Source organism: Belonocnema kinseyi, chromosome 1 (assembly GCF_010883055.1).
Source record: "Belonocnema kinseyi isolate 2016_QV_RU_SX_M_011 chromosome 1, B_treatae_v1, whole genome shotgun sequence".
NCBI classification, from domain to species: domain Eukaryota; kingdom Metazoa; phylum Arthropoda; class Insecta; order Hymenoptera; family Cynipidae; genus Belonocnema; species Belonocnema kinseyi.
Window position 1 is genome coordinate 8,862,431 of NC_046657.1, and position 21,374 is coordinate 8,883,804.

Consider the following 21,374-nt stretch of genomic DNA (forward strand, 5'->3'; position numbering starts at 1 on the left):
AGCTCGATATTTTATTTACAAAAAAAGTTCTCAGGTTCAAAAAAACATTCAGTGAACTGAAAAACTGTGGTCGGTAATATAGGTATTTAGCTGTGTCACATGTCCTTAAGTCAGGAAAATTTATTGGTCAGAAAAAAGACAGGGATTTAGAACAAAATTTTTCAAAATTCAGGGAATTTCTATAAATTTAAATAAATGTCGAGCAGAATAAATTTGAAAATTTTCAATTTTAATTTGAAATTGTTTTATTGTGTTTATAAATGATTTTAAGTTAAAAAATTAAATAATTTTTCGAATAATTGTTTGCGGTAACACTGGTTTAGTATTCTTGTTAGTGATTTATTTTCCTTTCATGTGTATTTTTTTGCAGTTATCTCCTTCTGAATATTATTTCTTTAGCTATAAATTGTATTATTTAATTGAAAATTCAACTGTTTTGTGGAAAGTACGTCCTTTTGTGTTGAAAATTTAACTGCTTTCGTAGAGAATTTAGTTTTTGGTTAAAATTCTTCTTTTTTTTTTTTGAAAATTGAACCAAAATCTTTTTTGGATGAAAATTCAACTGTTTTGTGAAATGTTCATCTTTCTTATTTGAAAAGTAAACTATTTTCGTAGAAAGTTTAGTTTTTGAGTAAAATTAATGTTTTTTTTTTAAACTAAATCAAAATATTTGTTGGATGCAAATTCAACTTTTTTAAAGTTAAAAATGCATCAATTTTAGTAGAAGTGGCATCTTTCTTGGATGAAAATACAACTATTTTGTTGAAAATTCAACAATATTATGAGAAAATAATGCTTTTTTGTTAAAAATTCAACTATTTTGTGAAAAGTTCATCTTTTTGATTGGAAAATTGAACTACTTTCGTAGAGAATTTAGTTTTTGATTAAAATTCAAATTTTTGTATTTAAAATTGAACCAAATTTTTTTTTGTGTGAAAATTCAAGTATTTTTTCTTTAATTAAAAAATGCATCAATTTTAGTAGAAATTACATCTTTCTTGGATACAAATGCAACTGTTTTATTGAAAATTCAACTGTTTTGTGATAAGTTCATCTTTTTTATTTGAAAAGTAAACTACTTTCGTAGAAAGTTTAGATATTGATTAAAATTATTGTTTTTTTTTAAGTTAAAAATACATCAATTTTATTAGAAATTGTATCTTTCTTGGATAAAAAGTCAACTGTTTTGTTGAAAATTCAACAATATTATTAAACAATAATGCTTTTTGGTTGAAAATTCAACTGTTTTGTGAAAAGTTCATCTTTCTTATTTGAAAACTAAACTATTTTCGTAGAAACTTTAGTTTTTGAGTAAAATTAATGTTTTTTTTAACCTGAACCGAAATATTTTTTGGATGCAAATTCAACTTTTTTAAAGTTAAAAATGCATCAATTTTAGTATAAATGGCATCTTTCTTGGATAAAAATGCAACTGTTTTATTGAAAATTCAACTGTTTTGTGATAAGTTCATCTTTTTTATTTGAAAAGTAAACTACTTTCGTAGAAAGTTTAGTTTTTGAATAAAATTAATGTTTTTTTTTAAAACTAAACCGAAATATTTTTTGGATGCAAATTTAACTTTTTTTAAAGTGAAAAATGCATCAATTTTAGTAGAAATTGTATCTTTCTTGGATAAGAATACAATTTTTTTGTTAAAAATTCAACAATTTTTATTTAAAAAATTTACTTTTTGATTGAATTTCATATTTTCATTCTCAAAAGACAAACTGAATTCTCTTTTAGATGAAAACTCAACTATTTTTTAAAAAAATTAAAAGTTTGTCTGATTTAGTAGAGTGTATCTTTCTAGGATAAAAACTGAACTGTTTTGTTGAAAATTCAACTGTTTTGTGAAAATTTTATCTTTTTGATTTGAAAATTCAAATACTTTCCCAGATAATTTAGTTTTTGATTAAAATTCTTCTTTTTTTGAAAATTGAACCGAAATCTTTTATGGATGAAAATTCAACTTTTTTTTAAACTTAAAAATGAATCAATTTTAGTAGAAATTTCATTTTTTATTTGGAAATCCAACTATTTTTGTGAAAAAAATTTACTTTTTGATTAAATTTCTTATTTTGAAAGTTCAACTATTTTTTTCATAATTTGTCTTTTTAATTTAAAAAGTCGTCTATTTTAGTAGAGAGTGCGTCTCTCTTGCATAAAAGTTCAGGTGTTTGGTTAAAAATCAAACTATTTTGTAGAAAAATTTCTCGTTGTTTAAATTTATATTTTAATATTGAAAAGTCAAATAAAATCTTTAAAAAACTGAAAAATCAACTATTTTTGGAAAATTTGTCTTTTTGATTTTCAAATTCATCTGCTTTAGTAGAAATGTCATCATTCATGAAAAAAATGCAACTGTTTAGATAAAAGATTAATAATTTTGTTATAAAGTCATCCATTCTGGTTGAAAATTCAGTTCTTTTGTTGAAAATTCGTCTTTTTTGGTATTGAAAAGTCAACTGAAGACTTTTTTGGATGGAAATTCAACTTTTTTTTTAAATTTGTCTCGTTGATTTAAAAATTCATTTTTTTTTGTGTGGAAATTTCATATTTCTTGGATAAAAATGAAATTGTTTGGTTGAAAAATTAACAATTTTATTAAAAAATTATATATTCTGGCTGAACAAATTTCATCCTTTTTGGTTGAAAATTCAACTGTTCTGTGACAAGTTAATCTTTTTAAGTTGAAAGTTGAACTGTTTTGGTAAAAAATCTCCGTTTGGATTAAAATTCATATTTTCATTTTGAAAAGTCAAACTGAACTCTCTTTTAGATGAAAATTCAACTTTAAAAAAATAATTTGTCTTTTTAATTTAAAAATTCATCTATTTTAATAGAGATTGCATCTTTCTTGGATAAAATTCCAGTTGTTTGGTTTAAAAAGTCAAGTATTTACGTATAAAATTTATTTTTTGAATTAAATTCATATTTTGGTGTTAAAAAGTCAAATTTAGTCTTTTTTTAATGAAAATTTAACTATTTTTTTATTGTTGAAAATTGTTATTTTTATTCCAAAAAAAATCATCTATTTTATAGAAAAATTATTCTTTGTTTAAATTCATATTTTGATATTGAAAAGTCAACTGAAATCTGTTTTGGAAAATTTTCAGAAAAATAGTTCAAGTTTCTACTGGAATAGTTAAATATTTAATCAAAAAAATTACTTTTCAATCAAGAAGTTACATTTTCAAAGAGAGATAATTTTTCAATTAAAGGTATAAATATTCAATCAAAAAAATTATTTTCAACATTTAAATAAGTATGTTTCTTTAATTTGGTAGGGGGAACTTTCAAATTTTGACGAACTCTAACCTGGAACAGGGATTTTTTTTCAATTCCTTTGCTTCTAAATCCGAATTATAATGCTTTAAAAACTAGACAAAATTTAACCCTCAAACGGTAGACTCGAACCCAGCATACGTAAACCGTACACTGGTGCGAATTGGTTTGTTTGCAATGTTAATATTAAATATTTAATATATTGAAAATATAATAAACAACTAGCATATATCACACATTTTTAATATATATGTGGATAATCCGCTGCAGCTGTCTTTGCGTAAATTCCAAAAAATGAAAAAACTGCGGGTGCGAATTCGCACCAGTGTACCGTTTGAGGGTTAAAACTTAAAAAATTCTCCTTATCAAGTCAAGTCACCACCCTAATTTTATCCCGTAAGAACTATAAGGCCTGACTTTGATTACGTTTTTGTTAATTTTTTTTTTTCGTTACAGAATGCTGGTATAAAGAAATTTTAGAAGTCTTCACTTCAAGGAAATCGAATTTGAAGAAGATCCGTTTAAATTGTATAAACAATAATCCGATTATTATATTTAAAGAAAATCCTCATGTGATAGTAAGAAGTCCACTTTTAAGGGATTAATTATAATTAATTGCCAGAAGAATAATTATTGTAAGATTAAGGAAAAAAGTACAAAAGGATATTAGAATATTAGAAAATAAGATGACTTGTTTGTAGAGATTTTTTTTGACACTAGTAGTATTATTTTTTTCAGCCTAAAAAGGAAAGGTCAAATTTAATCAAATCTTTGATCTTTCTTTCCTTTAAAGACTTTTAATCAAATCTGTGGACTTTAAATCTTTTTTCTAATTTTGTGTTGCATGCGAATTTGAATTGTTTGACGTTTGAATAAAATGATTGAATAACGATTTAATGTTTTTTTTTTATGATTTTTTGCTTTTTGTAATTACAACTCATTCAAATTTGAATCGTTTATTTTTTTTTTCATTCTCAAACTTAGAAAATTGGGATTCAAATTACAACTTTATTTTTAGGTTATATTATCGAATGTGCGTGGTCGTCTTTTATAATTTTTCGGAACACTATAACATCGATGTTTGCATCTTGAAAATTGATATGTAAATAACATTAAATTTGATCTATTTCACAGAATTTTTTAGTTTTTAAATTCCCTTTACTAGTTTTTTATGTTTATAACTAACCAAATTTGAAAAAAAATTAATTTTTATGTTATGTTACGGATTGTACGTGGTCGTTTTTATCATTTTTCAGAACACAATATTTTTATTTTATCCAATATATAGGATAAACTTTTAAACAAATATGGAAATAGTTAATTAAAAAACAATAAATAGTTAAATTTTGATCTATTTTAATAGATCATTTTTAATAGATTAAATAGATAGATCATTTATAGATCATTAATAGATCATCATCATTTGGATACAAATGCAGCTGTTTTATTGAAAATTCAACTGTTTTGTGATAAGTTCATCTTTTTTATTTGAAAAGTAAACTACTTTCGTAGAAAGTTTAGATTTTGATTAAAATTATTGTTTTTTTTTAAGTTAAAAATACATCAATTTTATTAGAAATTGTATCTTTCTTGGATAAAAAGTCAACTGTTTTGTTGAAAATTCAACAATATTATTAAACAATAATGCTTTTTGGTTGAAAATTCAACTGTTTTGTGAAAAGTTCATCTTTCTTATTTGAAAACTAAACTATTTTCGTAGAAAGTTTAGTTTTTGAATAATAGATCATTTATATTTTATTATTTATAGAACATTTTATTTATTTTTTTTGGTTAAAAACAGTTTTTTGTGTTCCTTATCTGAAAATTTAACTATTTATTGTTTTTTAATTAACTATTTCCATATTTGTTTAAAAGTTTATCCTATATATTGGATAAGCTGGATATTCGTCTTTTTTGATAGAACATTCTAGCTCAGGCATATTCAGGAATTACAGTGTTTCATATATAAATTAAAAATTTTCAAATGTAATAATTTATTTCAAACAAAAAAAAAGTTTTTTCTGCTTTAAAAGATAACTCTTTAACAAAATACCTGAATTTTTAACATAATGGTTAAATATTCAACCTAAAAAGACAAATTACAAACGAAAAAGTGTCATAGTTTATATTTTAATAAAAAAAAATTAAATTTATACAACAAAATAAAAGATTTTTAAAACCAACAAGACGAATTTCCAACAAATAAAGATTTTTCACTCAAAAAATAAATAAAAGTTTATCTAAATTATTGAACCTTAAAACCAGAAGACAAATTTTCTTTACAAAAATTCAATTTTCAAAAAAAAAAAAAAACATGACAGTTGAACACAAAATTAATTTTCCAAGAAACTGATGCATTTATACGCTAAAAAAAGGAAATTAAAAAAAAAAATTTTACAAAAAAAGATGCCAATTTTTAACTAAAAAACATCAATATTAAAAAATTGACAAGTTCCATTTTCTGTTAAAAGATTAAATCTAAACAAAAAAGCAGTATTTTTCACTAAACAGTTACATTTTTAACCAGACATGAGCCTTCAATAAAAAAAATTTCACAATTTCACAAACAAGATAATTAAAATTTTAACCAACGAGATAACTTTTCAACTTAAAATACAAATCTTTAACAAAAAAAGTGATTTCTTAACAAAGGGATTCAACCAAATGTTTTAAACAAATTAGTTGAATTATCAAGCAAAGAAGACCGATTTTTAACCAAAAAGTTGCATTTTCATACAAAAAACGAAATTTCTTCCATAACAGATGAAGTTGTAAATTAAAAAGATAAATTTTCAAAAAAATTGTTGATTTTTCTGTTGAAAAAGATTTTAGTCGAGTTTTTACGATCAAACTATGAATTTTTTAACAAGAAATGATTTTCTACCAAAAAAATTGAATTTTCAATCGAAAAAGAGGAATTTTTGACCAAAAACAATGGCTTTTTAACAAAATTGTCAAATCCTCTAGCAAATAGTTGCATTTTTATCAAAAAATATGAAATTTATCTTGAAATAGAAGAATTTTTTATTGCAAAAAAGTTGAGTTTTTATCCAAAAAAGATTTCAGTTAACTCAGTAACATTAAAAGTTGAATTTTTGTAACAAAAAAATAAGTTTTCACGAAAAAAAAAATTGAATTCTCAATCCAAGAAGACGAATTTTTTCAACCAAAAAGATGAGTGTTTAACAAAATGGTTCAATACTCTGCCAAATAGTTGCAGTTTTATCCAAAAAAGATCATTTTTGTGCTTAAACAGATGAATTTGTATTTTAATTTCTTCTCTATCTTGAGTGAAAAATCCTTTTTAGTTGAAAATTCTTATTCTTTTATTAAATTCAACTGTTTCTTTTTTATCTTTTTTTTCTTTTCTTTAAAGTTAAGATCTCTTTTGGTTGAAAATTCAACTACTTGGTTGAAAGCTGAACTATTTTGTAAAAGATTAATTTTTTGGTATAAATTGTCATCAGTTTTAATAAAAATTCATCACTTTGATTACAAATTTGACTATTTTGTGAACAATTATTTTTGTTGTTAAAAATTAACTGTTTTAAACTGAAAATGGATGTATTTTGTTTAAAATTTAACCGGTTTTGTTAATACTAGTTGACAAATTCATCACTTCGGTTAAAAATGTAATATTTTTGTTCAAAATTCTTTTTTATCTTGGCTGATAAATAATTTTTTAACCGAAAATTTAACTTCAATTTTCAGTTGAAGATTTTTCTTTTTAGTTGAAAATTCAAAGATATGGTTGAAAATTCATCCACTTTGGTAGAAGATTAATCCTTTTTGATAAAATTAATCTCCTGAATTTTCGTTACAAGAAAATAAGTTTCTACGAAAAAAATTGATTTCTCAATCTAAAAAGACGAATTTCTTCAAACAAAAAGGATGCATTTTTATCAAAAAAACTTAAAAAATTTTAAACTTTAAAATAAAAAGACAAACTTTCAAAAAGGAGTTGAATTTTTAACAGAAAATATAACAACAAAAATTCAATTTTCTGTTGATTAAAATAAATTCTGAGATTCTCATAAATTCTCAGAACTTCAACAATTTGGTTGAAAATTAAACAATTTGATTGAAAATTCATATTTTCGGTTTGTAAATTCAAACTTTTTATAGATAATTCGTATTTTTGACTTTAAAATTAAATGATGTTGATCAAAATTCGTGTCCTTTGATAAAACATTAATCTTCGTGGTCGAGGTTTCATCTTTTAGGCTTGAAAATGAAAGAATTTGGTAAAAAGTTAAACTATTTGGTTAAAAATTAAACTTTCTTCTTAAAAAATCAAATTTTTGTTTGATAATGCTACTTTTTTGTAGATAATTCGTCTTTTTAACTTGAAATCTACATTTTTTTGTTAAAAATTAATGTATTATTTTAAAATTCATCTTTTTAGGCAGAAGATAAAGTTTTTTTGGTCAAAAATTATTATTATTTTTTTAATTTAACAACTATGCTAAAAATTCATTTTTTTTTTTGAGTAAAATATTTTTCTTCTTATCTGAAATTTAAAAAACTTTACCCTATATATTGGATAAGCTGGAAGGTTTTCTTTTTTGATAGAACATTAATCTTCCTGGTCAAAAATTAAATTTTTTATTTAAAAAATATTATTTTTGGCTTTAAAATTTCACTTTTTTATAGATATTTTGTCTTTTTGATTTTATAATTAAATATTTTTGTTGGAAATTCGTCTTTTTTGGTAGCAGATAAATCTTTTTGGTTTAAGATTCTTTTTTTGTAAATTTAACAACTTCGTTACAAATTTTTTTTGGTTAAAAACAGTTTTTTGTGTTCCTTATCTGAAAATTTAACTATTTATTGTTTTTTAATTAACTATTTCCATATTTGTTTAAAAGTTTATCCTATATATTGGATAAGCTGGATATTCGTCTTTTTTGATAGAACATTAATCTTATTGAACAAAAATTCATCTTTTCTGTTAAAAATTTAAAACTTTTGTTGAAAATTCGTTTGCTTTGTTGTTCAGTTTTTTTTTATCAGAATTTTTATCTGGAAATTTAAGTGTTCCGTTTTTGCTCGAAACATTATCCTATAAATTGTATAAATTGAAAATTCAAGAATTTGGCAGAAAATGTATGTATTTTGTTGAAAAGTCGTCTTTTTGGGTAGAAAATTATTCTTGTTTGCTGAATTTTCAACTTTCTTATTAAAGATTCGTCTTCTTTGATTGAAAACGATCTTCTTTAATGTTTTATCAAACATTTCACTTTTCAGCTTAACAACTTTACTCTTTTGTGGAAAATTTATCTTTCACGGCAAGTCATCTTTGTTGATTAATAAAATAACTTTTTTGATGAAAATTCCACTCTCTTCTAAAAACTTCGTACCTTTGTCTGGAAAATTAAAATATTTGATAGAATTTTAATCTTTTTTGTTTGAAAATTCGTCCGTTTCATTAAAAATTAATCTTTTTACGCTGAAAATTCAACTAATTGGTTAAAATCTAACTATTTTTGAAAAATTGAAATATTTTGTTAAAATCATTAATTTTTGGTCGAAAATTTAACGATAGTTAACGAAAAAATGCAATTTTCTATTAATTAAAAGAAATTCTGAGATTCTCATAAATTCTCAGAGAATTTATTTCTCGGTTATATGCTCGGTAATATTCTCGTTACCGTTCTCAAAGTAATATATCCGACTCAGAACTCTACTTGCCCCTCTCGTAAATTGGTATGTAAATAACATTTGCATTAATAAATAATAATAACTGAATTTTTTTCTAAATTTTCATTCTTAATGAATTTATCAAATATTTGTGTTTATTTGCTTAAATACATGGAATTTTTAATGTACAAACTTCTGTTGTTTATTGTTTTTATTTTATTATGAATAAAGATATTTTCATCTTTGAGAATAAGAAATTATCCGCATATGAGAATAAGATAATGTTTTTTATTTTTAACATAAAAGATTATTAAAAATGTTACTGCATTTAATTTTTCAACCAGAAAAGTTACAAATATATCATTCCAAATGTAATCTTAAATTTTATAATATTTAAAAATTTGACTTTCAACACTTTAAATTTATATTTTAATAACCAGAAAGATAATATTTTCAACTCAAAATGTAAAACCCCGCAAAGATTGAAAATAAGTATCATGGCTTCAAAAATTCTTTTCGTTCTTTTTTTTTAGTGTCGCTGATTATGAATCTGAAGTAAAAATTCAAAATAGCGAATCTAATTTGGCGAACAAACAATGTAAAAATAAGTCTCGTGACTTAAATATTGTTTTACAGGGACTTTAAAACAGATCCACGTGCATTTTTTGGGGTACTTGATTACAAATTAGGAGTCAAATTTTGTAAATATTAAGAATAGTGGATCCAATATGGCGGACAACAAATCTTAGAATAATTTTTTTGGCTTAAAAATAGATTTCCAGTGGGCTTCTAGATCGCTGATTGTGAATCTAACGTCAAAATTAAGAATAGCGTGAAAAAAATTTTTAAATTGGTCCGTCATTTTTCATTTTGGAATTTTGACTTCAGATTCGTAATCAGTTGCCTAAAACATACCTGACAGACCATTTTGAAGCCACTGAGCAAATTTAAAAAAATTTTCGCTGCCATATTTTATCCCGCATTTAAATTTTTTAATTTTGACGTCGGGATTGTAATCGAAGTGACTCTTAGAACCCCCGAGAACCCATTTTGAAGCTCCGGGACTTATGGTACATTTTCACGGACCTCAATTTTGAATTGTGCATTGAATTAATTAACCTCTGATATCGAATCTTGACTTCAGACTCATAATCATATCAGTGACCCTCATAACACTCGACAACCCATTTTGAAGCCGTGAAACTTATTTTTACATTTTTTCTTCGCCATATTGGATCCGTCATCTTGAATGTTGAAACTTTCAAGAATATGACTCCAAATCTCCAAATTTGTAATCAGAAACCCCGCAAAAACCTCCCGTGCATGAATTTTCAAATAATTCGTATATAAGGGAAAATCTATATGGTGACTTGCACCGAAGAAAGTGGGCTTACACTAAAAAAATCAAAATCGAGGTTTTGACACCTTTCGATAGTGTTTGATTGGCTACTTTTAATGATATCCTCGAAAAAAAATTCCGAGCGTTATTATTGCTAATAATTGAGTTGTTAAGTACCCGAGATATCGGGTTTTCGCTCGAGAGTTCGAGATTCCGTGAAACACCCCCCACCACTCACCACTGCATCACCGCGTCTCATCTATACCCCATCCGTGAGCCATGTCTACGGCCTATCTCTTTCCGTGAGAATGTAGTAGTAAGTGGAGAGGGAAGATTTCGTGATTCTTCCCTCTCTTCTAAAAGTCGTATCAACGGGCGGACTTCGACCGCTCCCCCTGAAAAATCTCACTTTTCAGAGTAAGCCCCCTTTCTTCAGCGCACGTTACTTATTTGTTTACTTATTTAAATTTAGAAGCGTAAAAATAAAATAAAAAATTATCCGTTTAAAAAAAATTGCGGTGGGATATTCTGAATCAGAAAAGTATAGAAAGATGTTAGAAAAGGAGAGATCCGATAAAAGAGGTCAAATTGATGTGAAGTATGATAGGAAAAGATAGAAGATTTAAGCGGAGGAGTGAGAGGGCGCGATATCAAGGAGGATAAAGAAAGGTTGATGAAAATATAAGAATAGTGAGGAAAGGAGCAAGAATATAGTGATAAAATTCCTAAGATTAGAGGGGAAGGGACTGAAAGAAAGAAGTGGACAAAGTGCTAAAGATGCGATGGTAGAGGTAGAGAACGTAGGAAAAGGAGGAATAAGAGGAGAGCAAATGGCGCTGGTGAAATAAACGATTGGGAACATAAGAGGGAAGTCGTGATAAAGAAAAGAGCGTTGTATGAAGAGTGGAGAGAATAGAAGATGATCTCCTGACATATGCGCTTTAAGAAAAGGAAAATAATAGAAGAGGAAAGAAGGAAGTCTCAAAGACTATGAGTTATGTTTGAGAGAATACAGAAATAATCCCAGCAAACATGGTTACAGAACAGATTTGTAACTGTTCTAGATCACAAAAGAACATGTTCCAGAACAGCTTATTAACAGGTTACGAACGTGCGAGTACCTGTGTCATCCCCCATACGATAAAAAAATTCTTTAAAAGCTCTAGAACGCTGCGACAGCCGATCTGTAACATTTTTAGAACCATTATAGAACTCAATTACAAATGTTGTATAACAAATCTTTAACAGATCTAGAACGCTGTGACAACCGATCTGTAACATTTCTAGAACAATTCTAGAACTTTGGTACGCTGCGTCGGAATATCCTGAGAGTCAGAAATATTGATATCCCCATGGATATAATTTGATCCGGGATAGCGCGTACGCAGTCCCTACTAACAAAAATTATACGTCTGAGATATCCAAATTAGGAATTTTCGCAAGTGTCAGCTCGACGGTAGGGTTAGCGAACTAATCTTTGTTCCTAATTCGTTCTAGAACACACTTGTAAAATGATTCTAGATCTTCGATTTAACACTGTTACGGCACAGTTCTAGAACAAACTTGAAACAAATATTATAGAACGTCTGTGATCAGTTTGTTCTAGAACAATTCGATAGCAACTGTTACAGAATAGTGCTGTCACATAGTTCGAGAACAGTTCTGTCACAATTTTGTCACAGTGTTCTAGAGTAATGTTACCTTTTTGTTCTAGAGCAGTTCGGTCACAATTTTGTCACAGTGTTCTAGAACACAGTTACCTTTTTTTTAGCACAGTTCTGTCACCATCTTGTAACAACTGTTATATAGAACACAATTCCTTTTTTGAACTGGAACAGTTATAGAACGTGTTTGATGGGAAAGTTTATGGTGGGATTGGAACGAAGAAAGGAAAGCTTCAGTAAAAAAGGAAGATGGCGGAGGACTAGGAGAGAAAGGAGCGGGAGGTACAAAAATAATAAATAGAGTATATAGTAACGAAAAAGAGATGGGGAAGGAGGGAATAGAGGATATGTTACTGGAATGTAGCAGACAGAAAAAAAAGAATAGGCAATTTATGAGAAAAATGGAACAATTGGGTGTAGCAGTAATGATGGAGGCGTGGCTACATGAAGAGATGTGGGAAAGGCCGAAGCGTAAGAGAATGGTCTACACGAGGTTACAGATGGCAGGTTCAAAATGCAAATAGGAAGAATGAAAAAGGCAAAGGGATGAGAGGAATAATGATTGAAATGAAGAAGGAATGTATAACAGGGGAGGATAGAAGAGATATGATAGAACAAAAAAAGGATTAATAGTAGAAAGGTAAATATGGGAGGAGAGGGGTGGAAAAAAGTTAAAGCATATTTGGAGGAGATGGGATGGGAAAAGGGAACGGCAATTGATTATGTGATAGTGGACAACGAGATAAAAAAGAAGATTAAAAAACTAGAGGTAGGGGATAATATAGATTCGGATCACTTTCCCATAATAGTGACATTATAGAGAGAGAAGCCAGTATTATAATAATATGGTGAAAGAAGTAAAGTAAAAATAGCAGAAAGAGGGAATTTGTCAATAGAAGGAAAAGAACCATGTAAGGAAAAGGTCAAGAATGTCAAAATGGTAGAGGGAAGTGTAAACATAGAGATAAAAATAATGATAGGAGATATAAGGCGAGTATTAGAGTGCACGCAAAAAAATGTAGTAGAGAAGAGGTAGAAGTGGACGGAATGAATAAGGAATGTAAAAAGAAGAAAGAAGTCAGATAGAGTATAGAGAGTAGAGGGCGAAAAATAACCCTTAGGCGACACATTATGAATAAGGAAGAAGAAAATAAAAAAACTGATCAAAACTTGTCATTAGAAATCCATATATGGTATAATTTCTAAATGGATAATTATAATTTGATACTCATTTTATATTTATTCACAAGTTTCTTCATAAAATTGTAATGTAAAATTTTAATTCTCAGTGTTCAAATTTTCCCGCTCGATCGAAACTCGAATGTTTTAAATGGCGTTTAAGAGGAACTTTGGATAAATCCAGAATTCCAGAATCACTCTACTTTTGGTAGTTCTAGTTATTTCTATAATTGATTATCCCGAGATAATTACTGTTTTTTAATGCTCTTTTTTATTATTTATTTATGTAATACCGACCTTGATATAAATTTGTCATTTTAAGGACTTTTAGGTTATGTTTGGTAAATTCACGGTACGGTAATTTTCAGTGGTTTTCTTTCTGCAGAGAATATAGTTTCCCAAAAATTCAACCTCATCGCATCAACCTGTAGATTTCGTAACATATTTCTAAAGTCTGTTATTTCTGGGTATTTCATTCTCCTCTTTCAAGAATTAAGCAACGTTTATCTACAAAAATTGGTAAGTATATTTAATTTGTTTTCAATAATATAGCCAAAAATCATCTGAATCTCGATTTTTTCTCGAAACTGCCGAATTTTATTGTGTTTTAGAATAAAGTTTTTCGGAAATTTATATTTTCTCTGAGGGACACCAGAGCTTGTAGAAATTTAGAAGCTTTTTCTGTGTCACTTTGATTGATTTTTCATTAATTCGATTAAGAGGATTTTTGAGGTTAGGGAATCTGCCACTGTTTCTTGTTTACTTTTTCAATTTATTGTTTTTCAACAGCTTTTTGTTTTTTATTATTGAAACATTTGTGCTTTTTAAATAAAAGTTAAATTAAAAAGTTCAAGTTACCTAATCAGTACTAGAAAATATTAGGCATGTTTTATATGTAGTTCTTTTCAACAGAAATTAATTTTGGGTATCAAGATTTCTGGAAATTTTGTGTTGTGTTAGCTTTTTTCACCGGAAATTAGCATTTTAAAGCAAAAATCATCAAGATTTCCAGTTTTCAAAGATCTTAGGTTATGTTAGCGTTTTACACCGGAAATGGCTTTTTTAATATGAAATTGAAAGAATTCAAAGATTTCTGAATAATTTCCGCTTATTTTTTGTTAATGTTTATTTTTGCAAATGATTGGTGTTTTTAAATAAAAATTATGTAACGTTTCTTACAACTTTTGGTTTGATTGATTTGTTTTACCTGAAATTGGTATTTGTATACAAAAATCATTAGATTTCAAGGGGAACTTCCGATTAAGGTTTACCTCCAAAATCTATGTATGTATGTATTTTGATTATCCGATTTCAATCCAACAATTTGTGTTTAAAATAATAAAATGGACAAGCTTGAATAATTTTAGATTGTATTTAGTGTTTTTTTTTTCAGGAATTGAAATTTTTGTTAAAAAAATAATTAGATTTCGAAAAGTATAAATAGTTTTCAACAATTTTAGGTTGCGTTAAAAAATTGATATTTTCAAACAAATAGCGTTAGAATTAAAACAAGATTTATAGTCTTTTAATAATTTGAGATTATATTAGTGTTTTTCGTCGGAAATTATTAGAATTACTAATAAAAATTGTTAGATTTTAAAGAATATTATATTCACGTTTATAAAATTTTGTGTTACTTTGGCTTTTTAAATCGAAAATTGGTGTTCTCAAACAAAAAACATTATAATTTAAATAAGATTGATAATTTTTCAACAAGTTGGGATTATGATAGTTTTTTTCGTCGAAAATTAATATTTTTAATACAAAAATATACGTATTTCGCAGAAAATTCACAACTTTTTAACAATTGTAGGTTATATTGAGGTCTTGCATCGGAAATCGGTATTTTTAGTACACGTATCATTAGAGTTCAAAGGTTAAAAACTGGTCTAACAATGGTAGGTTAAGCAAGCGGTTTTCATCGGAAATGTATATGTACATTTTAAAGAAAATTTTCGATTTTAGAACATTTTTAGGTTATGTTAGTCCTATTCTAAAATTGTTATTGTTTAAAAAATTAGATTTCAAAGAATATAATATTTAAATAATAATAAACTATGCTATCGTTTTTCGCCGGTGTTATTTTGTTTTAAAATACAAATTTTCGATGAAAAACATTAACATAATCCAAAATTGTTAAAAGATTTTTAAGTTTGTTCAAATAATAATGATTTTAGTTTTAAATAACAATTTTTTATCTAAAATGATAACGTAACTTGAAACTTATTTTAAATTATGAACTTTTAAAATCTATTTTGTTGTTGTTAAACATACGGTGAAAACACCCTAGATTATTTAAGAAACAAAAAAATTAAATTATAAAACTATAATTTACCTAGGATTCTTGAAAAAATTCAAAAAGATTTTTGAAAATTTTATATATATTGTCAATTCAAAATTTCGACAAAAAAATTAATCTTCAACCAAATAGTTGAATTTTCAAACAAAAAGGAATAATTATCAAGGGAACATGTAAAAGTTGATCAATAAAATAGTTGAATCCTCAACCAAAAAGATTCACTTTCATCCAGTAAGTTTAATTTTCGACCAAGAAGATTAATTTTCTGTCGATAAGGCGAAATTAAAAAAAAATTGTACTATTTTTAACGAAATCGATTAATTTTGAATTAAAAGTATGAATCTTCAATAAACCAAGTCAATTTACAAAAAGTAGATTAATTTGTGACCAATTAGTCGGATTTTTAATAAAAAAAGATGAATTCTAAACGAAAAATATAATTTATAATAATAATTTAAAATAAAAAGCGTGAAATTTTTATCAAAAGAGAAAAATTATCAAACCAAAAAGATGAAATTTCAACAAAACTGTTGGGTTTTCAACCACAAAATATTTTTTAGTCCAGAAAGAAAGAAAATTATAGGCAAATTATAATTCGAAGTGAAAAACAAATTTTAATACGAAATAAAAATTTTAAATAACTATTCATTTTTTTATTTTCTTTGTTTATTTATTATGATATTTGTTAATTGTTAATTGTTAATGCGAATCTTAAGTAAGCTTTTTTATTATCTTGAAACTTTTGAAATCTTTTCAAATTTTCAACTGTTTTTGAAATGTTTTAAAAACTTATAAATATATTTTTCAATGATTAAAATATCTCCTAAAACTTTTAAAAAATTTACATTGAAGAAAATTTCCTGAAAATCTTGCAGATTCTTTTTTAAGAATTTGGAAAATCGTTTGGAATGTTTTAAAATATTTTAAAACATAGACATAAAATAAATTTTTTTAAACACAAAATTATTAAAAATATTTCCAAGAATCTTAAGAAAATTTCCGTATTCTCTTAAAACCTTTCAGAGGTCTTGAAAAGCTTCTAAGTTTTTTGTTCCAAATATTCAAAAATCTACATTTTCTTTTAATTTGCTGAAATCATTTTTAGTTAAAAATTATTTTTGTATCTTTTAAAAACTCCTGATATCTTTCGTAATGTTTTAAAGTATTGTGAAATATTCTGTTCTCATTAATTTTTCAAGGTGAAGAATGACATTTCATCATCATTTTTAAAAACTTCTTAATATCTCTTAAAATGATTAAAAATTTTTTTTATAATTTTGTAATCATGTAAAATTGAAAACGTTTGCTTCAAAATCTTCGATAGTTCTTTTCGAAATTTTAGGAAATCATAAAAAAAAATTTTAATATTTTATAAAAATGAATTTATTAAAATAAAAAAATTAATTTAAATTTTCGATAAAATATTAAGAAACTCTTGAAAAATCTATATTTTGTTTAAAACCTCTTAAATTTGGAAAATATTAAAGTATGTATATCAAAAAAGAGTCTGAAAGATTTTAAAACAAATTTGTTAATTCTTACAAAATTTAAAAAAATATTTTTATAAACTTCGAATTATTACAAAAGATATTGCAAAGTTTTAGAAGTTTTGAAATGTTTCAAAAATAATGAAAATTTGTTTAATATTTTAAAATTAATCAAATAATAAAATTTAAATCATTTTTAATTCTCCCAGAAATTTTATTGCCGGCACCAGTAATTTTTCTGTTGCCGGTACCGGAAATGGATACTCTACGCAATTTAATATATTCTAAGTTTGTGTCTATAATTTTATTTTTCGTCTGTGTGATGCTGAAATGAACTAAGCGCATTTTATAAATAATTATATTATATTTTCGAGAATTCCATAACTATCTATTTGAAATATTGAACATTACAATTTTAATTGTTGTATTTAAAAAACGTTTCATTTTTTAGTGACATTGTTGTATTTTTATGTATAAATAACAATTGAACACTTATTTTTTGTAGAAACATTTTTCTAATTTTAAGAGATATTTAGAAGTTTTTAAAAGATTGAAAATTAATTTAAAACATGCAATGATTTCAAAGAATTTAAACGAAGTTTGTATAAAATTTGGCTATTCGTATCACAATTTCGGTGCAAATATAGCCAAAGCCTAATTTAAAATAAAACGTATATTTTTTAAGATTTCTAACAAAAAATTGAAAGCTTTTTAAGAATTGTAAAAGGCTTAGAAATAATAAAAACATTATTTGAAGGTTCCCAGGAAAATTGAAAATGATTTTTCATTTTAAAAAATTATTTTGAGAGAATACTTAAAAAGGTTTTAGAAGATTTACAAAATTTTCAAAAAAGTATCTGGAAGATTTTAAGGAAATTTGGAAAAATTTGCAGCATTTTCTACAAATTGTAGAAAAAATTCTATAAATATCTTTTAAAATCTATTAAATATTATATATCTCTTAAGGTCAAATAATGAGTGTCCAATTATTATTTATACATCAAAATCTGAAGGAAATAATTTGAAATTTGCAGGATTTTCTGAAATTTGTAGAAAAAATTCAATTCATTCGAAAATATATTTAAGAGATCTGAAAAAATTTCAAAAGTAATTTTAAATTGATAAAAAATGTAAAACATCTTCTAGATTTTAAAAGATTTTGAGTTAATTTAAGAAGTGTTCAATTAAAAAAAAAATCATTTTTAATATTTCTAGCTTGGAAATCCTTATAATAATATAATTTTGAAAATTTCAAAGTTCATTGACTGATTTTTTAATTTACAGCATTGAAAATGATAATGTGGATTTATAGTTTTGAAACTGAATTCTAAGATTCAATTTTAAAAGTATAAAATTCAAGAGTTCCACTTTGAGTGTCTTAATTTGTAGTTTATTTTTTATAACTTCAAATGGAAGAATGTGTATCCCTAGATTTTAATTTTTTAATCTTATTGACCGTGAAAAATGTTTGCGAATCGAGAAATAACCGGGAATTTCTTTCTTGGAATAAAATATCTACCCTAAAATTCAAATTCTAGGTTTTTGATGTGGAAAAAGAAACCAAAAACCAACAATGGCTCCTAGACAAAAATATATCGAGATACCAGATTTAGAGTTGCCATCTCCGCCGCCAAGTCCTGTTTTTTCTTCCGACGAAGAAAATGCAATTCAACCTGAATATTTTTTAATCTCAAATCCAAGACGCTCGTTCGTCACAGATCATATTGACGGTTTGGAAGCCAAAATGCTGATAATATGCGAAGATGTCGAACAAGAAATTTTGACCTACAATCACTTTCCAGACGATTGTACTGTTCAAGACCTGATAGACGGGGTAAAAATGCATTAATTTTAATTGCAATTAATCCTGAAAATCTTCTTCAAATTTACCCTGAAAGTAATAAAATTCTTCAAATTCTCTTTTCTAGGCTCAGTTAAGTATACCACCAAATTTTAAAATGGTCGTTTCTCTTGTAACTGAGCGACAAGACGGAGTAAATTACATAATAGATGTTATGGAAGACAGCAGAGATCTTCGTGTAAGAATTTTTTTTACAATAAAATTTTACACAAAGAAATAATAATCTACCTAACACATTTTTATCCGCAGGAAAGGTACCCCACTTTAGCAGGTCGCAATCCGGATGCGATCACCTTCGTAAGTTATAAAATATTAATTTAAAAAAAATCTAGGACGTATTAATAATCTTACAATAAAATTTTTTTGTTTAATTTTTTTTTTTTAGGAGAATTAATATTTTAAACTGAAAGTTTAATTACTTAATTTTTAATTAATAATTCATCTGTTTGCCGTGAATTTAACTGTTTTTTATTTAAAATAAAAATATTTTTTGGTTGAAATATAAACTAATACATTTGACATTGAGAATTCATATTATTTGTATGAAAATTTAACTACCTGGTTAAAAGAACTCTTTTTGTTAGGACTGTATATTTGTGTTGAATGTTTATTATTTTAATTAAAAATTGAACCATATTGTTTAAACTTTTTTTTAAATTGATTTTTTACTGCAAATTTAACTCTTCCATTTTTTGTTGAAACATTTGTTTTTAAATTCAACTATTTGGTTAAAAATTTATAATTTTTGGCAGAAACTTAATCTCCTTGTTTAAAAATTCAACTATTCCATTTAGAAATTCATCATTTTTGTTAAAGATTCATTTTTTTATGGTTGATAACTGTTGCTGATTCATGTATTGGTTAAAAATTAATTCTTTAAACAAGAAATTTATGTATTAAATGTTTGATTGAAAATGTATCTTTTCTTGTTAAAAATTCATAAATTTTTTATATTTGGGCTATTTAAGTGAAAAATTAATTTTGTTGTTGAAAATTTGACATTTCCACCATTTGAATTGAAAATTAATCTCTTTTGATTGAACCGTCAACTATTCCAGTTAAAGTTTCATAATTATAATTAAACATTCATTACTTTAGTTCAGAATTCAACTATTTAGTGGATTTTTTTTTGTTTTAAAAATTTAATTATTGTATTTTTTTTCCAAAATTTACCTTTTTTAGTTGAAGATGCAACTATTTCTTTAAAAATTTCATATTTTTGGGAGCAAATTAATCAGCTTGAATGAATATTCAACTATTTCAGTTGAAGATTGATTATTTTAGATGAAAATTGATTACTTTAGTTAAAAATTTAACTCTTGTGGAATTTTTTTTCGTTTTTAAATTTAATTATTGTATTTTTGGTTGGAAGTTTACCATTTTTAGTTAAAGATGCCACTATTTATTTCAAATTTTTATCTTTTCTGGGAACAAATTAATCTTCTAGGATGAAAGTTCTACTATTTCAGTTAAAGAATTAAAATAAAATAATAATAATAATAATAATAAATAAATTTAAAAAAAGTATGTATTCAATGTTTGGTTTAAAATTGATCTTTTCTTGTTAAAATTTAATTTATATTTAAATTTCGGCTTTTTAGGTGGAAAATTCATGTTTTTGGTTCAACATTCGACTATTCCAGTTAAAGAGTTATCATTTTAGTTGAAAATTTCTTCAATTGAAAATTAATTCTTTAAACTAATAATTGAACTGTTCAATGTTTGGTTGAAAATTCATCACTTTTTTATTAAATATCATTTTTTCTGGTTGAAATTTGACAATCTTGGTTTACAATTTATCTTTTTGGTTTAAAATTTAACGATTCCAGTTGAAGATTGATCATTTTAATTAAAAATTTATCACTGGTTGAAACTTAAACTATTTTGTAATTTTTTTTTGTTTGAAAAATTTAATTATTCTATTTTTGTTAAAAAATTTACCTTTTTTATTTGAAGATGCAACTATTTGTTTGAATTTTTCATCATTTTCGGGAGAAAATTAATCTCCTTGAATAAAAATACAACTATTCCTGTTAAAGATTAATCATTTTTGTTGAAAATCTCTTTTTTTGAAAATGAATTTTTTGAAATAATAATTTAACTATTCAATGTTTGGTTGAAAATTCATCTTTTTTAATATCGTCTTTTCTTGTTGAAAATTAATCTTCTTGGTTTAAAAATTCATATTTTTGGGTTAAAATTTAACTATTCCAGTTGAAGATTGATCATTTTAATTAAAAATTTATCACTGGTTGAAACTTAAACTATTTTGTAATTTTTTTTTTGTTTGAAAAATTTAATTATTCTATTTCTGTTAAAAAATTTACCTTTTTTATTTGAAGATGCAACTATTTGTTTGAATTTTTCATCATTTTCGGGAGAAAATTAATCTCCTTGAATAAAAATACAACTATTCCTCTTAAAGATTAATCATTTTTGTTGAAAATCTCTTTTTTTGAAAATGAATTTTTTGAAATAATAATTGAACTATTCAATGTTTGGTTGAGAATTCATCTTTTTTTTAATATCGTCTTTTCTTGTTGAAAATTAATCTTCTTGGTTTAAAAATTCATATTTTTGGGTTAAAATTTAACTATTCCAGTTGAAGATTGATCATTT

General features: G+C 25.1%; 2 protein-coding genes across 6 annotated transcripts in view; both read left to right on the plus strand.

The window, feature by feature from the left end:
* LOC117169082 overlaps positions 1–4,172 on the plus strand; it is a 36,218-nt gene extending 32,046 nt beyond the window's left edge. For both annotated transcript variants that reach the window (XM_033355203.1, XM_033355211.1), the window contains exon 11: positions 3,743–4,172. In XM_033355203.1, the coding sequence (XP_033211094.1) occupies positions 3,743–3,766 (24 nt within the window). In that variant the 3' untranslated portion in view covers positions 3,767–4,172. The remainder of the gene's footprint in view (positions 1–3,742) is intronic.
* A 9,145-nt stretch (positions 4,173–13,317) lies between these two features.
* Positions 13,318–21,374, plus strand: part of LOC117174549 (DNA-directed RNA polymerase II subunit RPB1-like) — a 20,103-nt gene continuing 12,046 nt past the window's right edge. For 2 of the 4 annotated variants that reach the window (XM_033363774.1, XM_033363783.1), the window contains exons 1-4: positions 13,318–13,627; positions 18,433–18,728; positions 18,823–18,933; positions 19,005–19,052. In XM_033363774.1, the coding sequence (XP_033219665.1) occupies positions 18,468–18,728; positions 18,823–18,933; positions 19,005–19,052 (420 nt within the window). In that variant the 5' untranslated portion in view covers positions 13,318–13,627; positions 18,433–18,467. The remainder of the gene's footprint in view (positions 13,628–18,432; positions 18,729–18,822; positions 18,934–19,004; positions 19,053–21,374) is intronic. The other 2 variants (XM_033363758.1, XM_033363765.1) reach the window with 1 other exon arrangement.